At 52.8% G+C, this 16,541-nt stretch overlaps 1 protein-coding gene across 4 annotated transcripts in view; it reads left to right on the forward strand.

Annotated features, from left to right (window-relative positions):
- Positions 1–16,541, forward strand: part of MVB12B (multivesicular body subunit 12B) — a 184,233-nt gene that overhangs the window by 51,616 nt on the left and 116,076 nt on the right. For all 4 annotated transcript variants that reach the window (XM_079112963.1, XM_079112966.1, XM_079112965.1 and 1 more), the window contains exons 3-5: positions 3,417–3,524; positions 8,261–8,357; positions 15,207–15,336. In XM_079112963.1, coding sequence (XP_078969089.1) covers positions 3,417–3,524; positions 8,261–8,357; positions 15,207–15,336 — 335 coding nt within the window. The remainder of the gene's footprint in view (positions 1–3,416; positions 3,525–8,260; positions 8,358–15,206; positions 15,337–16,541) is intronic.

Raw genomic sequence — 16,541 nt, forward strand, 5'->3', positions numbered from 1 at the left:
CACCTGCTGGCAGGACTGTTGGCGGGAAGAGATCTGCCTGGATTTCACACTAAGTGTGTGGCCCCATGTCAGGCCACGTGTCTTGCGGGGCCTCATGCTTGCTTGGCCACCGGTGGGCTTGGTGTGGAAGCCCAGCATTCCTCAGAACTTCAGGGCCAGCTCTTTTTGTGGTACACCTTCATGGCCGAGAAGCATGAGCACCTGACTCCATGTCCTTCATGAGCACCTGTTCCTCTCCGCAGCTGTTGACGGTGGTTTGGGTGGGATTCTGCTGCTTTGCCTTGGGGTGTGGCTTTCTGGTTCTCAGAGCTGGAGGCTCGGGACCCTTCAGGGCCAGGTTTGCCCTCCTCCCTTCCTGCCACTCTCTGGGACTGGCTGGTTGGTGTTGCGTTGCTCCTTCCGTTGCCTTGGTTCTTTCCTCTAGTCCGGTTCTTCATGTTTGCGTTTTGCCTTCTGGAAAATTTCCTTAACTTTTTCTCCCAGTATTTTTTTTTTTTTAATTTTAGTTACAACTTTTAAATTTATGATCTCTTTTTATTGTTTTCCCACAGTTCCTCTTTCAGAAGTTTTCAGTGTGCCCTTCTTGTTTGTTGGATGCTGTGTGTCCCCTGGTGCCCAGGGATTTTGTTGTCGGCTTGGTTGTCCCTAGCTTTCTGGTTTCCCCTTATCCATGATGTGTTCCAGTTCTTTTCCCATTTTGGTTCGGGTGCTTTGCTCATGTTTGAGCCTTACCCCCTGAGTCTGGTGGTCAGTCGCCATATAGGAGCAAGGCCCTGGCTGGTGGGTTGGAGTTGGTGGACTGCACCGTGGGGCACTTCTGTCAGGGCCTCCCCCAGAGTCCATGTGCGGGTCCACCTCTGGCACTGGTGAGCCTCTGGGTACCTGGCTTTCAACGTCCAATGTTTAGGGGAGACACTGGGAAGCAGGGAGGAGGTCAGCGAGCCCCGGGTGTGTGATGGGACATGTGTTCAGTGTGCACAGTTACCCCTGTTTTTAGCAAAGCTGCACCTCCTCCCCACCTGCCTCCTGCCAGGCTGGGGTTCTGCAGTCCTGAGCCTTGCTTGTGCCCCTTCTGCCGAAATACACCCCAAATGGGGCCGGGATCTGGGGGTATCACTACTTAGTTCCAGTCCACCCACTTTAGTCCTAAACTCAGGCCTGTTCCCCACCCTCACACCTGTGGTGTCTGGTGACTTTGGTCCTGGGCTCCTGGGTTGGGGGCCTTTGGTGACAGCCCCCTCCTCTGCGAGGCCCCACTTGCTTGGCTTCCGCAGCTCCAGGTCCTGCTGGTGTGCTCCTCTCTTACTCTTCGTGTTGGCGGGTTCCTAATTTGGCTACTGGGCATTTTAGGACTGGTGGCGGGAAGCGATCTGCCTCGACTTCGCTTGATGCGGCCCCATGTCAGACCACACCTCCTCGCCTTTAGAATCGTCAGCACTGTCTCTGCCAGGCAGGCCCCTTGCACAGGCAGCATCTCCTCCTAACCACCAGGGACCCAGGGAGAGCAGCATGTCCACGTTACGCAGGGGGACCCAGGACTTGCCGAAGCCATAAGGTTCCGTCCAGGTCTGCCTGAGTTCCCTGCTGCCTGTTCCCTAGAGGGCCTTTGGTCCTCCACCCTGTGCCCTCTCCCTATCCTTCCCCTCCTGGGCCCTGCGTCCTGGCTGTGGGGTTTGAGAGCTTCTGCATGGTGCCCTAGGGGTGTGCACACTGGGTTTGGATGCTGCCTTGGGTCAGTCAAGGGTGCCCCTCTTCACATGGTGACATTGATCTCAGCTCATCTGCCAGTCTGACTTGGGGAAAGGGATGTAGGTTAACAACACCTTTGGTGACTGGATCTGGAAGAAGCATCTGGGAACACCCTGCTACAGTGGGAAAGGCAGCTGCCGTGTGCTGCTTCCCTAGAATCCTCATGTGGGACCATTCCAGGAAGATGCCTGCAAGGCCCAGTCTGGTCCCAGGGTGTCCTTCCTGTGGGGCTGGAGGATGGCTGCATTCACGCTTGGTGCAGGCGAGTCCCAGCATTATCCCTGTGCCAGTCCTTCTTCGGCTTTCAGGCCAAAAAGATCTGCACACTTAGCATCCAGACCTGTCTTTTCCCCTCCTTGTATTTGCTAATTTATAGTTGTTTAGTTTGAAAAACAAGCATTTTTCTGTTGCCAGCTGTCTTCCAGCTCCTCTGAGGCAGCCTCCCAGGAGGCTGAGGTAGGCTCCAGGAAGGTCATGCCTGGCCCCGCCCTGGCCTGTGACGGTGGAGGCTGCTGACTGCTGGGTAGTCCCAGCTCAGTCTGCAGGGCTGGGCTAGATGGTGGCCGGTTGTGTAAGGAGAGGAGCTGCTTTCAGCAGCTTGTCAGAATCGTCAGGAGCTTGTCAGATCAAGGACTGGATCCCCATGTAAACCTCAGACACAAACAAAGAGCCTTCAGAAGGTGATGGCTTCCAGATTCCCCCTCGTGTATCCCTCACGTGGCTCTGCTCCCCAGACTTCCTGGATGCCCCCTTGTCGTACTGACCATGGGGTGCAAGGCCAGTGGCTCTCACCCACTGCTGTGATGTGCTCACGTTGGGCAGCTGGGTGAGAGCACAGGCCAAGCCCTGGCCAGCTAGTGACGGAGCAGCCCGGAGAGAGGAAGGAAGGAGAGCAGGCTCCTTCAGGCCTCCTGCGCCTCCCTCCAGCCTCCCACAGACTCTTGTTCACCCCGCAGACACCCACCGTGCTCAGACCCCAGCCCCGCCCAGCATAGCAGTGTGCACCCAGGCCTCACCCTAGAGCATTCCCTGCAGGAGAATCTACAGCTGCATGTGAGACAGTGGCTTCCCAGTGAGACCAGAAACAGGGCACCAAGTCTGGTTTCATTTCTCTATCATGTTGCAGTTTGACCTTGAATTCTACTTTCAAGGCTTGTGCCCAGAAGACAGTGTGGAGCAAGTTCTCCTGACCTATGCCCCTTTAGTCTCCAGCAGACCCCCCTGCTGCCTGCTGGCTCTGCCTGGGCAGGAGGCTGCCAAGCACCCCGCAAGGTGCACCCCTCAGGTGAATTTCACACCCCATTGGGCTTTTCTGCACCCTACCACCCTCCTGAGTACATGGTAATGAGCACCCCAATGTGCTGACTTCCCCGAGCCCTTCTTGGTCCATTACAATGAAGTTGCTCTTTTCCCTTAGAACCATTTTTGTCAGGGTGTCTTTAATCAGTGGCTTCCCCAGGGACAGTATTTTTAGAAGTTGTATTTTTCACGTTCTCCCTTTTCCCCTTTTGGAAATTCTCTTCCCTGTGCCTAGTGAAACGGACTAATGAGATGCCAGGAGAGTTGGGGCCGTGTTAATTGGAACAGGTACAGAGGAAGCGGATTGCACACACCTTCAGCTCTGTCTTGTCTCACCTGCGATCCTCTCCCCTGTCTCTCTGGCACAGGTGGCACAGACGGCAGATGGCGTGGATGCTGACCTCTGGAAAGATGGCTTGTTTAAGTCCAAGGTTACCAGATACCTGTGTTTCACAAGATCGTTTTCCAAAGAAAATGTAAGTGTAGGGATGGTTTCTGTTTGTTGAGTGAGCACGAGTAATTTACACTCCTGTTTGGGATTTCCTCATTTTTTTGTTGTGGTTTATTTTCATTGCTGTATTAATTTATCTGTTGTTTTAGTGAACTGGGTAGAATCAGCAGCCAGCACTATGTTTCATTTATTAACAGTATTATTAACCACGTACCCAAGTGCACAGTGAATTCCATTAAAATGTGTTCTCCAAAGGAAACCAGGAAATTTCTCTCAAAGCTCTCATTTGCCTACCTTTCCTTCAAGTGACAAGTCACGGTAGTGTGGATGTGACCGTCTTCCAGTGGAGCTGGAGCCGATGCTGGCAGCCCTACTGAAAGGAGGACCTGCATGTCTCTCCCCACTCCGGGGCTCCCAAAGGGACTTCTCCTTCCCTCCGAGTCTCTATGGACATTAGACATTTCATTGTTTTCATAGATGGGTGTCCACAGGCAGATTTCTTTTAGTGTGCTGTTTTTTGTTACTTGGACCCATAAATTAGGAAACTTTAAAGATCTTTACCAAGCCTTTCCCAATAAGGTGTTTTAATGGGTGTCTTTGAAAAGAGGGAAATAGCTTTACTGAGCCTCTCCCCTGCATGAGGCCTGCCCTGGGCACTCGGTAAAGGTGCCCCTTTTGCCCCTCAGGCAGTCTCTCCCAGCATCCCCCCTCCATAAAGAAAGACACTGAGGGCCAGGTTTAAGGCTTATCCAAGGCCACCCATCTTCCCTGGCCCCAAGTGGGGAGCAGTCAGATTTTCATTCTCAGTGGAGATGTTTATTATTGGCCTACATAGTTACTTCTCTTTCTAATAAAATATTTATTTTTGAAAATGTTTTACCAACTCATTTTTACAAACTTTGTTATAACAGTAATATATGTTCATGGTTAAAAAAACAAAACAAAACCATAACAATGACTTCAAACGCCTTCACTCAGAGGCCTGAGCAGGAAGTAGTCTTCCTCTCCATCACAGCCCCCAGCCCAGTGCCGTGTCACTCACCTGGGTGTGTCCCTTCCAGCGTGCTTGCAGGTGGGCCATCCTGCTCTCTGGCTTACATCCTCTCCCGCCCTGTTCCTGCTTTGTTGATCGTTCTTCATTGGGGGAGTTACTCCTAATGTGTTCAGAACTTGGTCAGGTCGTTGCTTTGATTTTTCCCCTACTTTCAAGAGCAACGTATTTACTGGTTGTAATGTGCTGAGTTTATGAGTAGGGAGAGTCCTGGCACTGAGTGCTGGAAATCTTTTGAATGCATTTTCAATACCAGGAAGGTAGCAGCTGAGTGGGGGGACACCTGCACTGTGAGCTGGCAGCACATCCACCAGCTGCCTTGGCCTCCCTGTGCCCAGAGGGACACCATGGAGCAGGCCTGGAGGTGGCATTGCCTTTCCAGATGTTGAGCTCATGGGCTGGGAGTGACCCCATTCCAGGGCTTCCTAACTGCTCCCTGGACACTCCTCCAGCCCCTTTATTCCTGGAGGGTACCTAAACTGGTTGTTTTTAGCTCTTGTCACCTCTGTTCTGCCCACTGGCCAGTGCTTCCTGCAGGAGGTCAGCAGGCTCACTGTGACTTGGGGCTGCAAGGAAGATTCCCAAGGACTTAAAGGGGCACCGCCCATGCCCTCAGTCCCCTGCTGCTGTCCAGGTGTTCCTTCCTGGTCATGAGCTCTGGGATCACGTGGTTTTTTTTACTTTGTCAAGTCCAGCATGACAAAGAAGTCACAGGGGCTTGTGTGTTTTGGGTGTCTTGAATAACTGTGTTATAGAAAATGTGTTGGTTTCCTCAGTGTTTGCTGGTCGTTTAGCAGCTGTGTGTCAGTGTGAGGGGTAAGGAGAGGAAGTCCAAACTGTGTGAGGAGCAGGTGCATTTCATTTTTGGAAAAACAATGAATGGGTCCAATCTATCAAATCAATACATTGATTTTGATTTGGGATCAAATTGGGGGATGGCAGGGCCACTTGCCATCCCAGAGGGAGGCAGGAGCCAGGTGAGCTTTAAGCCTTGCAGCCCGTCTATCATGGTCCCGCAGTGTGAACGAGGGCTGTGCAGAGCAGTTTTTACAACCGTGCGGGAGGGTGTGGGACCTCGAGACTGGGCAGAGTCTTAATTAGGCGACTTGAGACTCCCAGTGTAGGAGTTTGGGGAGGCTCCTCTGGAACCTAAATTCCTTCCCCCAATAACACTATTAATGCAGAAACCTGGCTTTGGAGTGACATTGCTTCCTGGGGAAGGATCGAGATTAATTGTACTTTTCATGCCCTGTACTTTCTGCATTACCTGTAATAATAATGTACATAGATTAGGTAGGGAGGATATTAAACAGAAGGATTTATGAACATTTGAATATTAAGTTGGTTATCTGTGGCTACCTTAAATGCAAGGTTGTCAAAAATAATTACAGTATACTAGCAAATACTGGCTACCAGAGACAATATAAATACCCTGAGTCAGTGCATATTGGGCTTTTGGCATGAATCATTTGCTCAACAAGGATTGGGAATACGTTCTTCATATTTATGAGGAGGAAATGAAAGGGAGCATGGGTGGGGGAGGGGAGAGGAACAAGCAAAATTAATGGTGTCGCAGACCTACTGTATTAAACCCGCGCAGCGGCAGCCCGCGCGTGGAGGGCCACTCCGGCTACGGAAGCGTCCACGGTGCAGACTCCCCTTTTGCATGCACAGAAGGGTTTTCCCAGGCTCCTTTTAATGGCCGCACCACTGATGCTGTGGTTGTGGGATGGGGGGCGTTTTAGAGAGCTTGGAGGGCGCGGTCACTAAGTGGTTTGCGGTTGACTTCGGTAAGCCCAGCTTGTCAAGGAGACATCTGAGAAGGATGCTGATGAATGCCCACCCATCGCAGGGGCAGAAAACACGCCCGGTTGTTAATTTCTCAATGCAGAAAGCAGTGGCGACGTGGAAAAGCAACTGCCACGAAGAAAAATTATGATAGATGAGATCAGGCGATTTTGGAAGCAGCTGATGTTTGCGGGTTGACGGTTCAAACGCCTCCCAGAGGTCAATTCCAGGCTGCCGGGGCCCCTCTGCTCTCACCCAGCCACACTGCGCATGGTCTTCCTGAGGCCCAGCTCCCTGAGACCTGGTCGTATTCGGCTTGACGAACACGGGAGCGCAGAGAGGGAGAAGGGCTTGGTGCTGGCAGGGCCCTGAGAACACCAGTGGAGGGTTACACTGGCCACCTTGACCTTCGTGTTTCAATTTGAAGAATTTATTTCATTTGCACACTTTTGGTTCATTACGCATTTGTTAAACATACGTTCGTAATTTTCATGATATGGTTTAGATTTGCCTTCTAGGCAAATCCAGTTTGATTTCTGACTCTCCATGACCCACTCAGTTGAAAAAAATGAACCAAAAAGAAAAAAAAAAAAAAAAAAAACACATACTAAACACATTAATATATTCAGTGAATAATTAGTGAGCACCTCCCATGGGCAGGCGCTATGCTAGGCTGCGATCTGTGGTGGGAGCAGAGGTCATTCTGGTCCCTGTGGTTCTTCGGCTCCAGAGGAGGGACAGATAGCAAACAAATAACCTCACAAATACACGATTAGAAGATGACACAAGGGGAAAGAGCGCCTCAGATGAGGGTGTGAGGATCCTGAGTAGCTTCCTGTGACTCGGCACTGTGCCAGAGGAGGCAGCCCTGCACACAGTGGAGGCAGAGACCCTTCCTCACCAACCCATGGGGACAGTGGCCTGAGAGGTTGCTGACCAACTGTACGGTGATCCAGGGATGCAGAAAAGTGAACTGAGAGTGTGCACTTGCTGGGCTTGGGGGACAAGGCTCGTCAGGAAATGGGCGAGCAGGGTGCATTGCTAGTATCCTAACAGGAGAGATTTGGGAAGGGAACCCATCATTCTCTCCTTAACTGGCTCTGACTAGAGAGAGGGGAACGAGGCTGCGGGTGACTCGGAGGATGTTAATGGAACCTTCACGGTGGCCCTGTGTATTTAAGTTGTAGGGCAGATTTCTTTAGGGCTGTTTCCAACTTGAAGTGTAGGCTGCGTGTGCCGGCGAGCTCACAGAGAATTCTCTCTTGCAATTACAGAATGGAGGGTTGTCTGAGAAGGATGTTTCCACACCGGTTACAGGAACTGCACACTGTGGACCCCAAGCGCTCGCACTGAGCAGGAGCTTAGGAGGCCCTGTGTGTGTCGTTTGGGAAGACGAGCAGCACTGAGGCAGCCATGTTAGCTCATGCTTCCTGGGATTTTGCTAAATGTATCTAGCAACCAAATGTGTGTCGGTAGCAGGCTGGTGATCGCCTAGGAGTCCGATTGCCTCCATGTTAAGTTTAGGTGCGGCTCTTCCCCTGCAGGTGCCCAGGAACCTGCTATTTCTAAAACTGACTGGTCCTGAAATGTGCTCAGGGCTGAGTGGCCAGGCCCAGGGACCTATGTGCACAGCTGCCCTCTGCTGGGTTCGGTCTACATTGTCTGCTGGGTGGCCCACCCGGCTCACCAAGGCCACATCTGAGTGAGTGGCTTTGAGGTTCCGCAGATGAAACTCCTTCCCGGCGGCCACCAGAGTCCCTGAGTAACCGCTGGGGAACATTAAGTGTCACCTCCTCTAATTAACCTGCTGTCGTAAAGCTGCACAAGTCATTGTGTTAAATATGCATCTTGAAGCCAAAATGGCAAACCTACTGCAGGCGTGCTCAGATTAATAGTCTGTATCTCTTTCCTTTCTTCCCAAGAGTCATTTGGGGAACGTGTTAGTGGACATGAAGCTCATTGACATCAAGGACACACTGCCCGTGGGCTTCATCCCGATTCAGGAGACGGTGGACACACGTGAGTCTTCCTTTAGTGCTGCTCCTCATGATGAGTCTTCTTCCCCTGGGTATAATTTTAGATATTTTTTATGTGCATTTTTCTTTGGAAACATTTTAGGAAGTCCTACTCTGTGCCTGTGGACAGTGCCTGCTGCTTTCTCCATGTGTTCTCCTTGCTTCCCCAGGGCTGGCAGAGTGTCCCAGGCAGTCTATAAGTAAGCGGAGGGCCCCTTTCTCTTAGAGGGGTGCCCCACTAAAGCCGGCTTAGCTGGGATCAGAGCGCAGACCTGGTGACAGTCTGTAGTGCATCATCTGGTGTTACTGAAGCCAGGCTCCATCCGAGACCAGGACCTCAAGGGAAAAGAAATCAAAGATGCCCAGGGAATTCAAGTGCAGTCATTTGTCAATTTGGGGCTCGAAAAGCGAACAAGGCGGTGAGAAGCAGAACAGACCACAAGTTAGTGGGCACGGAAGCTGAGTTTGAATACCCTGACTGCGGAGGAGTGCTGAGCACAGTGACCTGCTGATGGACAGGGCTGCTCGGGACGCTGGGCGCCTGGGTCTCTGTCCTGCGTGCAGTCCTGTGGCAGTGGTGGTAGGCAGAGCTGGAAGGGTCTGGGTGTTTGAGTTTCCTTGTTCTGGTTTAGTGTGACTTGTTTTATTTTTGGTGACCTGTTGCCCAGCTGGGCATCCACTGTGGCAGAGCAGGGAAGGGGGAGAGGCACAGGCCAGTTCACCTTTGAAGTGCCCTTCTCACTCTCAGCCACACTTGCTCACTTTTCCACGCTGGTCCCATCCCAGGCTCTCTGTGGCCCGTGTGCCATTTTCCGGCTGGCATTTTGCGTAGGCCCCCAGGACTGTTGTTTCAATGAAGCAAGCGAGCCCCCACCCCCGTGTAGCCAATCTGGGTTTCTCAGTGGCCTCCTCACCTTAACGGCAGGTCATTTTTAGCGTCTGTTGTTATGTGACCGAGCTGAAAGTCACACTGGCTGGTGTTGATGGTGTGTTTACCATGCATTGGCCCCTGTGGTTTACCTACCTCGTAGTGTTTTATGTTCAAGAAATCCCTCTTTAGAGGAATGGGTATCATTTCACCCATTTTGCTTATGCAAAAAAAAAATTAGTTCTAGTAAATACTTAGGGTTTACAGACTTCAGCAAAGATCACACATACATTTAGAGGTGGGGAGCCATGCTGTACAGCAGGTCGGGAGGCTGAGGTGGGAGGATGGCAAGTTCAAGGCCAGCCTTAGCAACTGAGCGAGACCCCTTGTTGAAATAAAGGATGAAGAGGGCTGGGGTCGTAGCTCAGTGGTGGGGAGTAACCAGCATGCGTGCTGGAGTCTGCCTCCAACCTCTGACACAGCGCACTGTCGGGACAGACAGGTTTTACATACGTATGCAGATGGGGTTTTTGTAACTTTATTAAGATACAGTTCAACATCATTTAATTCATCCATTTAAAGTGTACAATTCAGTGATTTTTAGAATATTTACAGACCACTGTCAGTTTTATCACCACAAAGGAAAATCTGGACCCCTAGCCATGGCCGTCCACTGCTTAGGCCCTCACCTCCTCCGTCCCCCCACCCCACACTCCTGGACAGCCACTCAGATCTGCTTTCGAACAGATTTGCTTATTCTGTGTATGTCCTTTGGGTGGGATGAGGCTGCACGCCGTCCAGTGTGTCAGGCGTCTATCCTCAGCACATGGCTGCAGGGCCGGAGCTGCGGTGGCGTGGCCCAGAGCTGCGTTGCTTTCCATTGCCAAACGAGCACCACTCCAGAGGACACCGTGCTGGTCATCCACTTGGCTGATGGATATTGGTTGTTTCCACTTCTGGGCTGTTATGATAATGCTGCTGCGAACGTTCCCGCACAGGTTTTTGAATGGGCACGTTTTCAGTTCTCTCAGGTGTATGACGTTGCTGGATCATGTGCTACTCTGTGCTTCACTTTTAAGGAGACACCCAGCTGTTTCTTGGGGCAGGGGCACCACTTCACGTTCCCACCAGCCGTGTGTGAGGCTGATTTCTCCACATGTGACCAACACCTGTTCTTGTGGGTTCCTCTGCTTCCGGCTGTCTTCATGGGTGCCAAGTGATGTCTCCTTGTGGTCTTGATTTATAGCTCCCTGGTGCCCGAGGTGCTGTTGGCCGTTCATGTACCTGCTGTGGAGAGGTGTCTTTTCTGATTCTTTGCTCGTTTGGTAATGGGATTGTCTTTTATTATTGAGTTGTAAGAGTATTTCAATATATTTTAAGTAGAAATTCCTTGTCAGAGAGCTGATTGGCAAAAATTTTCTCCCATTCTGTGGGTTTTCTTTCCATGTTTTTGATGTGCCCTTCAAAACATAAACTCCACCTCTGCTGGAGCTCCACGGATCTAGTGGCTGTGCTTTAGCATCATGGAAGAAGCCACTGCCCAATCCCAGGTCACCAAGTTTTATGCTTGTGTTTTCTTTAAGAGTTTTATCATTTCAGCTCATTCACTTACGTCTTTGATCCATATTTAGTTGACCTTAACTTTATTATACTGTACATATTCGGTTGTCCTGCCCCATCTGTTGAAAAGAAGACTTTTCCACGTTGAATTGCATCAGTGCCCTTGTGGAGTATCACCGGACTGTGAGTGGGGCGTCTTACTTCTGGGCTTCGATTCTCTCCCATTGATCTCTGCACAGTCTTGATTACCGGAACTTTGTATCACGTTTTGAAACTGGACACATGACTCCATCATCTTTGTTCATTTTCAAGATCATTTTGGCTAATCTGGGTCTCTTGGATTTCCACTCACATTTTGGGATCAGCTTGTCAGTTTCTGCAAAGAAGCCCACTGGGATGTTGACAGGACTGGTATTGACAGTCAGTGGGTTGGGACGCCTGGGGGTTCTGAAGGACTTCTTGTCTGCAGTCTGCTGTACTCTGACTCCAGGTGAGTCCCTTGTGTCCCGGTCCTCAGGCTTTGTGCGGGCCCTACCCCACTCTGTGCCCTTGGTACCCCTTTCTCTTCTGATTCGGAGTATTTGGGTTGCTGTTTCCCTTGCCTGCAGTTTCCTTTCCTCCACTTGGAAAGTCCACTGCCCTGTGCTCACCTCAGGAAACTGCCTGTGATCCTGATTCCGCTTGGAAGGCAGCTAACGCTCCCTTCCACATGGTCAGGGTCAGGTGCTGCAGGCTTCAGGTGGAGAGGTGGACAAAGGCTGGCGCCGTCCCCCAGGGAGCACAGTCCTGCAGGGAGCCGGGCTGCTCACAGGGGCTTGCACTGCAGCCAGTGACCCGTCCGAGGCCGTGGTCTGCCGCCTCCGCTGCTGTGCGCATGCCTGGCAGAGCACACCTGCACTGAAGCAGGCAGGAGGCGGGCAAAGGCAAGCATGGGGGCGGGAGACGGGAGCAAAGCCCTCAGTTCACCTCCAATTCCTACCTTCACCTCTGTTGGGACACACTGCCGCATGGCGTGGTGGTGGACCCTGGATTCAAGTCCATCTTGCAGAATGTGCAGTCTGGCTCTGCCCTTGAAGTTGTGGGGCTCCAGGTAAATCCCTTCCTACTCTTGGGCCTCTATTCCTTCACCTGTTAAGCGAGAGGAACGTGAAGGGCGTCTCCCTGTTGCTGGTAGCGTGCACGACAGCAACACGTATCTCCCCCGCCTTTGCTACTCAGCTGTTCCTTTGAGGACAAGACCCATGTTTGGTTCCTTTCTTAGTCACCTGAGGTACCCGCCTGTTTTGTTAGCATTTGGATCACTGTGACCAAAAGACTGATGAGAACAGCGTAAAGAGGGAAAGTTTATTTTGTCTCATGGTTTCAGAGGTTCAGCCCTGGGCCTGAGTGAGGCTGAGCATCATGACAGAGGCCGTAGCAGAGGAAGGCGGCTCAGGACGTGGCACCAGGAAGCAGAGAGAGCTCCAGTCGCCAGGGACGATATGTCAACCCCCAGGGCACACGCCCAGTGACCTCTTCCTCAGCCATACCCTACCTGTCTACAGTCCCCCCAGTTAATCCATGCCAATGACGAATCCTCTGATTAGGTTAAAGCTCAGCCTTTTACCTTGAAAGGTCTTGTGTTGTCTCACATGTAAGCTCCTGGGGGACACCTCGCGTCTGAGCCAGCCCAGTGCCCCACATGGCGCCTTGCCTTTAGTATGGCCTCGGTAAGGTAAGCTTCATCACACTCTGTGGCTAAATGACGTCCCAATCGCCAGCGCACAGTGTCACTAACGACAGAAGCTCGTGCTTGATTCCGCAGACCTCCGTCAGCGCAGGTGCTCAGCTCTCGTTGAGTTCACCACTTTAATCCTCCTGCTTTCCTCTGCGTGTTTTGCTGGCGAGCCTGGACGCTTGGCACATGCTGGCCCGTCGCTCTGCTCGCCCTCCTGCGGACGCGTCTACCTTGCAGTTGGCGTTGGTTCCCACCCTCCCCCGGGCTCTTTTCAGGTTTTTGTTTTTGGCAGTTACCTGACACCTGGTGTCTTTGTACTGACCCTGCAGAGCCACGGGGGCTCCCCATTCTGTGTGTTCCTCTTGGTTTATTGAGGCAGCTCACTGTGGGGGCCCAGGGTGGAGCCCCTTCAGAGCCCATGGTCTGGCGGTGGGGGCCAGCCGTCCTGGCTGGGAAGCGTGTCCCCATGTCTGGGGCTGCTCTGGGTGCTGGCCAGCTGTGGACATGCCAAGGTCAGGGCCCAGGTCCCCTCAGGTGCTGCACCAGAGGCTGGATCAAGGGAGCCTCTTCACCCCCGACACGGGCCTTTTTCTGGAGCTCTACCCAGGGGACAGGAGAGCTTTGTGGTCAGTCCTGTGTCGTGTGAGCGTATTTGAGGCCCTGATTTCATAAAGTCACCCAAAAAGATGAGACTCCTGCAGTTAATTGAAAACACAGCTTGTTGCAGTGGTAGAGCACTTAAAAACCGGAAGACTGTTTGTTTTAGTGAAGTGCTGTGTACTTTCTCTGTGTTCATTAGCATGACTGAACACATTTCTATTGACTATGTATAATATGTTTACTTAAAATTAGGCCCGCTTAAGCGTGTGTAATGAGCGACTCCGTCCTTATCCCGCGTTGCCGCGCGAGGAGGGGAGCCAGGAGCAGCTCGGCGGACGCCCATGCAACACCCGCACTTGGGGTGCCTCTGAGGAGCGGCCCCCCTCGCTCCCAAAGGCTGACCGCAGCAGCTGATAGGTTTCGAAGGTGCAGGGCTGTGTTGACCCCGCCCCCAGGTACCGTTTCTGGCTCGCTGGAGACAGCGCTTTGGGTCTGGATTCAGGACACTCTGATGGCTTCTAGATCTGACCAAGCCCTTGGCTTCTGCCCCTGTGGAAAGAACCTGCAGGAGTCGGTCTGGCTCTTATTAGAAAACTCCCCCTCACCCCCAAAAATAACAGCCACCAAGCAGCCCCGTGGCTGTTCCCCCGTGGACCACGGGTAGGACCCTCGCCTTCCGCTCCTAAGCTTGAGTGGGCTGTCAGTGCAGATTTCCTGCCACGGACTGGAAGGCCTGAAGGTCAACGCTGAGCACAGACGCCGCTCTTACACCGGGACTGACAGTCATTTTGATGGAAGTTTCCTCAGGGCTCAACTTTGCTGAGTCCTACTATGAGCCAGGGCTGGTCAGGTGAATGGTACTTGTCACCTGACGTCCCCAGTCGGGTGGGGCTTCACCAGCTCCTTTCCACATGATGAAACGGAGGCTCAGAGGATGTGAGTGGCACTGCTGAGGTCACAGAGCCAGAACCAGAAAACGGCAGGGGTGGATGTAGCCCAGAGACAGTGGCCATCACAGGCCTGTGTTCAGAAGCACAAGTGAACAGCCACACACCCACTTGCCCACCCAGGCTGCGCGAGGAGAGAGAAGAATCACAGGCCATGTCCTTCCTTTCCCATGAAGGGGAAGACCAAATCGTTGATGAAGAAAAGTCAGTTTTTATGTAGAAGAACTCCACCTGTCCAGTGCGGAGGAGGGGCAGGTGTAGACAGGCACCACTGGGACACCTCAGGAGAGTCTGGGGCTTAGCAGTAGCACCTGGCGGTAAGGAAAAGGCTTCCAGAGCTGTGGTTGGGGACTCTGTGAGCAGGGTCCCAGCAGCACCATGAAAGTGTCCCCGGATGCAACGCTGAAGGGGACACGTGCCATCTATGAGGTGGACTCTCCTGAAGGTTGGCCTGAATCCAACCCGGCCTTTCGCTCCATCACCTCAACTGGAGGGATGGCCTGTCTCCGCGGGTTGCCTGTGCCCTGAGGAAAGGAGCAGGGTCAGGTCAGTATACACAAAAGGAGCCAGGGGACTGTGACCAAATGTGATGCACAGACGTGGTCTGGAGCAGAATCCAGATCAGCTGGTAGTGCAGCTTGGACGTGGGCTCTGTCAGAGGACACAGGTGCCTCGTTGATTGCTGTAGGAATGGTCGTGGTGCGCGGTTCCATGCATCTGTCCTAAATGCCTGCCAAGGAGCTGATGCGGGACGGGTTGTGGTATTGGGGGTTCGTTTTGAAGGTCCAGCAAGACTAAAGGGATGGCCGCAGAGTTGAAACCTGCCTGTCTGTGGTCAGCAGCACAGAAGCTGAGTGACCGGGCACGTGGGTTTCTTCTGCGGTCCCCTCCACACTGGGGTATGTTTCAAGACTTCTGTAAGAAAAAGTAGAAAGAACAGCCTGCGTGGTGGAATGCACGGGCCTGGGGGTCAGCTGTGGGTCTCTGCACAGCGGGGGTTAGGTGCGGGGCCGGGACTAGTTCCCTGGGTGTCGTGGCCGTGCACTCTGGCCCCAGCCAGGGCAAGGTGGAGCCATCAGTTCTGCCACCCAGGAAGACGTGCGGAGACGTGGGGAGGCATCTCTGGAAAACTCATGTATTCTCTGTTGTCCTTTCCTTTAGAGGAGGTGGCTTTTAGAAAGAAGAGGCTGTGCATTAAATTCATCCCCCGGGATTCAACTGAAGCTGCCATCTGTGACATTCGGATCATGGGCCGGACCAAGCAGGCCCCTCCTCAGTACACGTTTATTGGGTAAGACTTCAGAACACAGGTGTCATCTCCTGCTGTCTGCGAGTGCTCAGTCACCCCTGGGGTGAGGCCCGCCCAGCCTGGGCCCTTGTGCTGCCCTCCTACTTGGCTGCAGCTGTCCCACGCAGCTGCCAGGCCATTGCCCCCCTGTGCCTCGCCTGGCACTGTGGTGCATGCCAGGGCCTCCCCTTCCCTGTCCTGCGCAGTCACCTTCAAGCCCCTCGGTCCTGCCCAGCAGCCTCTGGGTTCCCACCACAGATTTGTGGCATGCCTTTCTTGTGTCAGAGTGGGCACTGTGTGTGGCGGAGAGTGAGGGAAAGGCCCTTTCTCACCTCGCTGATGTTCTAAAAGGAGAGATCAGCAACAGACAAGAAAATTTCAGAGGGTCAAGAAAATGAAACTCAGTGGTGGCATGGGCTACTTAGTGAGGGGCCAGGAAGGCAGCACTGCAGCAGAGACCTCAGCGTCAAAAGGAATCCAGCTGTGAAGGCGAGCAGACAGAGCCCACCGGATGAAGTGGGCGAGTCGCAGGCCAGTGGGACTGAGCGTCTGTGTCTGTGTCTGGGAACAGAAGCATCTGTGTGGCTGGAGCGGGCATGGGAGGCACAGGGTGTTGGGGCTGAGAGAGGAGCCATCAGCAGGGCTGTCTGGGTTTTATCCCAGTGGGAAGCCATTGGATGGGCTGAGTCAGGACGAAACCCAAGTATCACATGACACCATGACAACTCGCTGTGCAGTTTTTTCAGCTGTTGGTCTTTGCTGATAAGCAGAGGACTGCTGGGGTTAGGTTTACCCGGTAACCGAAGCACCAGGCCTGGCCCTGGAGCTGCTTCATAGACACCATCTGTAATGACAGGTTCACTCTGGGCTCCTTAGACTGTGACTGACAGGAAACCGAGCCCAGGTGGCTTAAGTTAAAGGAAGAATTTGTTGCCTGACACAGGGGAAGAGCTTGGGGCAAGATTGGCTTCCGTTGGTCAGCAGGGTTTCCCAGGATGACTAGGACACCTCCCTCCTAGCTTGGAGTCCTCCGCCAGCCTCCATCTGACACCTGATCTCTGGGGGAAGCATCAGGGTGCATGCCTTCACCCACCTTCCTCCAGTTTCAAATCTAGAGGCAAAGAGGAAGTCCGTGTTCCTGGCAGTTCACACAGAAGTTCTAGAGTTCAGTCGTCTGGACTGATCTAACTAGGGTCAGGTGCACCCTT

Source organism: Sciurus vulgaris, assembly GCF_902686455.1.
Source record: "Sciurus vulgaris genome assembly, chromosome: 15".
NCBI classification, from domain to species: Eukaryota; Metazoa; Chordata; class Mammalia; order Rodentia; family Sciuridae; genus Sciurus; species Sciurus vulgaris.